Raw genomic sequence first — 5,388 nt, forward strand, 5'->3', positions numbered from 1 at the left:
TTAAGAGAGAATATCCTGGCCCTGTTATGAATCCAAAGGGGAAAATGTCTAAATTTTCCCCATTAAACATGACCCTAGCAGTAAGTTTCATAGATGTACTCTATCAAGCGAACTTTTAAAGCTTTTTACAACATTTTTTGGGGGAAATTTAAAAGTAAGTAATAGTTTTTAATGCTATCAAATGCTTATTGTGATTTGACTTTATGATTTCTTGTCTTTAGTTGATGTTTAGTTTTTCTAAATTTCAGTTTTTCCTTTAGCTAGTTGATGTTGGATGTTACATAAACTTATTTTCAAATTCTGAACCACACTCCCATTGCTGGAATAAATACCACTGAGTTGTAATATGTTATTCTTGTCATACATTGTTGGATTCGATTAGTATTTGTTGAAGATTTTTGCATTTATTGTTATGGGTATTAGTCTTCCTTTGTTATATATTTGTATCTGGTTTTGATATTACTCACTGCCCTCTAATCAATTCTGACTCACAGAGATCCTGTAGGACAGAGTATAACTATCCCCATGAGGTTCCAAGACTTTTACTGTCGATGGAAGAGAAGCCTCATCTTTCTCCTATGCAGCGGCTAGTGATTTCAGACTGCTGATCTTGTTGTTGCAGCTTAATGATAATCCACTATCCCACCAGGACTCCTGCATTTGATATTAGGAAACTGCCAGCTTCACAGAATGAATTAGGAAATATTCCCTCTGCTTTTGCTTTCTGAAACACATTACAGAAAATTTATATCATTACTGTTTTTTAAAGCTTGTAGACTCCACTAGCATGTCACTAGAATATTAAAGAATCACTGTATTTAATATTCAAATGACTCCTAAATGCCTTGAATTTTTTAAAAGGAATGAAAATAAGTTATTTTTTAAAATTCTCTGTCATTTTCTATATATGAATATGTCAACAATATATTTTAATATTATATTTATAATGTGAGCATAGGAATTCATTTGCAGCATATATATTAAAATATTTATCTAGTTCATTAAGTCCACTATTTTTACTTTTCTGGGTATTGTGCAGTTTAGAACTAGGTTACATAACCTTCCTGTCTCTGATTCTTACAAAGCTTGTACTAATCTCCTTTCTTCCCCTTTTGTCTCCATCATTCTTTTCTTCCTCTCAGTAGACTGGCTTCCCATCATCATATGGCAGAAGATGGCCACAAATAAAATCCCTCTTCAAGGGATTACTGGTTTTTGAAAGACCCAAAGACCTGGTTTTGGATTATCGACTCTCAACCCAGTTCTCACAGGAGAGTGAAACTGGCTTTTTTATTTAGTGCATTTTTGTTGTTGAATTGGCTCAGCCTCCATAACACACCATCGTAGATCAATGTGAGGAAAGTAGGAACAGTTATCAGTAAATGAGTTATAAATTGAGCAGATAACTTAAGCTGCCATCTATAGACCAAGAAAGGAAATAGGGTACCACATAGACATTGAGGGAAGAGTAACTTTTGTGGAAGGCTGAATTATATACCATTCGTGTACATTATATTATTATATACCAATAACACTAAACTGTATCACATAACAATATTAATGCTGTCAGCTGTCACCAAGTCAACTCCAACTCTGGATGAACCCACATGTGCAGAGTAGAACTGTGCTTTGGGATTTTCAAAGCTGTGACCTTTGGGAAGCAGATCACCAGGCTTGCCTTTAGATTCCTCCTTGTTGATTGTAAATGCCAGACTCTTAGCTAGTGGTCAAGTGCTTGCTCAGTATAATACAATAGGATATTATATAGCATGTTGTGTTATATTAATACAAGTAAAAATAATAAATGACGTTTGTGTTCGCTATAATGGAGTCTTTTACAACCGCATAACCATCTGACCCATATTCCCATAATTCTTAACTACAATATCAAACCAGATTCCTTTTTTGCACCTCAGTTACACTTGTTCTCAGAGGGGTGAGGAATAGTCCTGTGGGGGGGAGCACAGGCACTGTCTCTGTGCAAATTGTTCTTCTCGTGACTAGCATCCTAACTGCGTTCAGGTTTCTGCTGTAAGCCTCTGTATCAGAAGGGATTATACTAAGAACCATTTATTTTTTTCTCTGTAATTTGCTTATGTCTTACCATAAATTACGTGGTTTACAGACCTGACCAGCATTCAAGAAATCATACACATTTTGATTAACTCATCCACTAATTTCCCTGTTGTACCATAGCCTATACTGCTGTGTCTTTGTGTTTCCTGTTTCCATTCCTCCTCCCACCCTTCCTCTATGAATTTTGTCCCTCGGCAAGTGTTGTCCTCTTGAACTTACTTAGTTGGTTATTAGTACATGGAGGAGAGTTCTGTTCCAGACATGACTGCTGTTTGCCTGTTCCATGAGTCCACTGGGCCAAATGTTTCCTTGTGACTTTCAATTTCCATCACTCTTCCTACCTCTGTAAGGGATGAGTTCAACAATTGCATCTGCTGCTGTTCACATCAGATAAGGGTAATAATTTTTATTTTTTCACTGAAGTTCCCACAACTTTCAAGGATACTTGACATAAAACATTTGGTCAAACACATTTGTTCAATGAACTATCAAAGTCTTACGGAATTTGTAGAGAAATATAATGCTTTAGGGAAAAGATGGTGTTAGAAGAAAGGACAGGTGGACGGTTTCAGCATCAGATTGAATATTGATCACATGAGATTCAAGAACATGAGATATACAGATTATGAACAGGGATTAATTAATTAACTGTTTAAAATATAAATGACAGTATATCCCTTAAACTGTTGTTAACAGTTTATGGCAGAGTTTGCAATGCTCTTGTCTCTTTCCCAGTAGTTTCATCAGCTCCATGGAACCAGGAAACCACACTCAGTTTCCAGAATTCATCCTTCTGGGGCTTTCTGAGGAGGCAAAGCTGCAGTCCCTCCTCTTTGGACTGTTCCTCTCCATGTACCTGGTCACCTTCACTGGGAACCTGCTCATCATCCTGGCCATCACCACAGACTCCCACCTCCACACACCCATGTACTTCTTCCTCTCCAACCTCTCCTTTGCTGACATCTGTTTCACCTCCACCACTGTCCCAAAGATGCTGATCAATATCCAGATGCAGACCAAAGTAATTGCATATGAAGACTGCATCACCCAGATGCATTTTTTCTTGCTTTTTGCGGCCTTAGACAACTTCCTATTGACAGCAATGGCATATGACCGATTTGTGGCCATTTGTCACCCACTGCACTATATGGTCATCATGAACCCAAGATTCTGTGGCCTCCTTCTTCTGGCTTCCTGGGTATTGTCATTTCTGCACTCTGTATTAAATGGCTTAATGGTTTTGCGACTGACATTTTGTACAGAATTGAAAATCTCCCATTTTTTCTGTGAACTTAATCAGGTTGTCCAACTTGCTTGCTCCGACACATTCCTCGATGACTTAGTCATGTATTTAACAACTGGACTTTTGGGTGTTGTTCCACTCACTGGGATCTTTTTCTCTTACACAAAGATTGTGTCCTCCATTATGAAAATTTCATCAGCTGGGGGCAAATATAAAGCCTTTTCCACTTGTGGGTCTCACCTCTCTGTGGTCTGCTTGTTCTATGGTACAGGTCTTGGGGTTTATCTCAGTTCTGCTACTTTTGACAACTCCAGGGCCACTGCAAAAGCCTCAGTGATGTACACTGTAGCCACACCCATGCTGAATCCTTTTATCTACAGTCTGAGAAATAAAGATATAAAGCAAGCCCTACGAAAACTTTTCAGCTGAGAAACATCCTATATAACAGAAATTCATCCTTAAGTTTAGAGAGCTACTTTTGAAAAACAAAATTCAAAATAATAAAAATCTGTATTATACTTTATTTGCTTCAAATTTGTGTATCTACATAATTCAATCTCCTTAATATTTAAGACTTAATATGAAATTACTTCCTGTGTATTTTTTAACATGTATTTACTTTAACCAAATCTTCCCTTCAACAGGGCAATTCTTTCAGGGTGCCTTCAGCTTTCTTTAGGAAAAAGATGTTTCATTACTCACCATCAAGGAGTAGCATGCAATTATCACAAAGGACCACTGTTTATTACTGTCTTGAACCATTAAAAACTGGGACAGAAATTCTGTGATTCCTATCATGCATAGGATCCTATCATGAGGTGTCGACAGGATCAGGTTTCAGGCAACAAAGAATGAAAAGTCATATCATCGTCAATGAGGATATCCACTGCAGCAGGGTTCTGATTAGAAACTCCCACTCAGTAAACTGGACTTTGTCTTAAACTCGACTGTTGTCAGGGAAAGCCAGCCCCTAACACACCATTATGGGTCTGCTAGGTGCAATTGTACAGCAGTAATAAGTAAAGATCATAGTAAAGTTATAGAGAACATGAGAGAAGTATTGAAATAGATGGGAGTCAGAAACAATTCATAGTAGCATGCTCACCTCAGCCCCGCTTGGTGGTCCACGTGGAGGGAGAGAGAGAGAGTTTAATGCTAGCCCAGGCTTTTATCTTCTCTGGGGACATGCAAGCCCCTTACAGGTGAGGACATACATCACAGGAAGGGGTTGTGCTATAGATAATACAGTAATGAGAGGGATTGGTCTAGGGAAATACACGCAATAGGAAGAGGAGGGATTGGAGATATACATGTGACAAGATGGGCAGACCCTAATTCATGATGGCGTTCTAACCTTGGTCATCCTTGGATTGGTTTGACCTCTCTGGGGTTTCCTACAAGGAAACAGACAACTACTATCCTTAAGAAGGGAGTGGGCCTTACTTCTTGTGGGATAAACACTGGTGACTGCTTGCTCTAGATGGCTGATAACCCTTAGGGAGAAGAACCCCTGATTACTCCTGATGACCTCCAAGTGTATAGCCATTCGCAAGAAGCTAAGTTCTGTTTCCCGCAAACTGTAGTGCATTTAAGAAACTGAACGACTCTTTTGAATTAAGGAACTACTGTGAGAAGAAGCAGATGGATGGCAGGTCAGCAAGGCCATGGAGTATTTCAAACTCTACTTTAATGACATCTCTGAATCATCTAGCAGGCATGGCTCTTCTTTGGTGAATGAGCATTATTGATTGACCTTTGTCCAACCCTAAGTTTTGCAAAAATCTTGTCCAATCACTTGAATATTTGATCTGTACATGTCAACAATCTGTCAAACTGTTTATTTGGGTCCAAAAGCTCTCCTGTACATGTATACTTTCTTTTTCTAAAGAGTATTTAAAATTTTACAACATTAGCTAAATTAATTTATTATCAAATAGTTATCACATACCCTAGAGAGGTCATCTATTTATTTGTTTGTTTATTTGTTTGTTTTTAATCATGTTATTGGGGGCTCTTATAACTCTTTCTTTTTTTTAGAGTTGTAAGGCTTTATGGTCCATCCCCAGGTC

The 5,388-nt window shown here is 38.1% G+C and overlaps 1 protein-coding gene across 1 annotated transcript; it reads left to right on the top strand.

Annotated features, from left to right (window-relative positions):
• The first annotated feature begins 2,770 nt into the window (after nucleotides 1-2,770).
• LOC142432306 (olfactory receptor 7A10-like) lies at nucleotides 2,771-3,748 on the top strand. Its single transcript, XM_075537439.1, has one exon. It carries the CDS (start codon nucleotides 2,828-2,830, stop codon nucleotides 3,746-3,748), a length of 921 nt encoding a protein of 306 aa, XP_075393554.1. The 5' UTR covers nucleotides 2,771-2,827.
• The last annotated feature ends 1,640 nt before the right edge of the window (nucleotides 3,749-5,388 follow it).

The sequence above is a fragment of the Tenrec ecaudatus genome, chromosome 1 (genome assembly GCF_050624435.1).
Source record: "Tenrec ecaudatus isolate mTenEca1 chromosome 1, mTenEca1.hap1, whole genome shotgun sequence".
Classification (NCBI taxonomy): Eukaryota; Metazoa; Chordata; class Mammalia; order Afrosoricida; family Tenrecidae; genus Tenrec; species Tenrec ecaudatus.

What these genes read in the sequence shown, in the direction of transcription:
- LOC142432306 (XM_075537439.1), top strand. Translation starts at nt 2,828, where the DNA reads ATGGAACCAGGAAACCACACTCAGTTTCCAGAATTCATCCTTCTGGGG.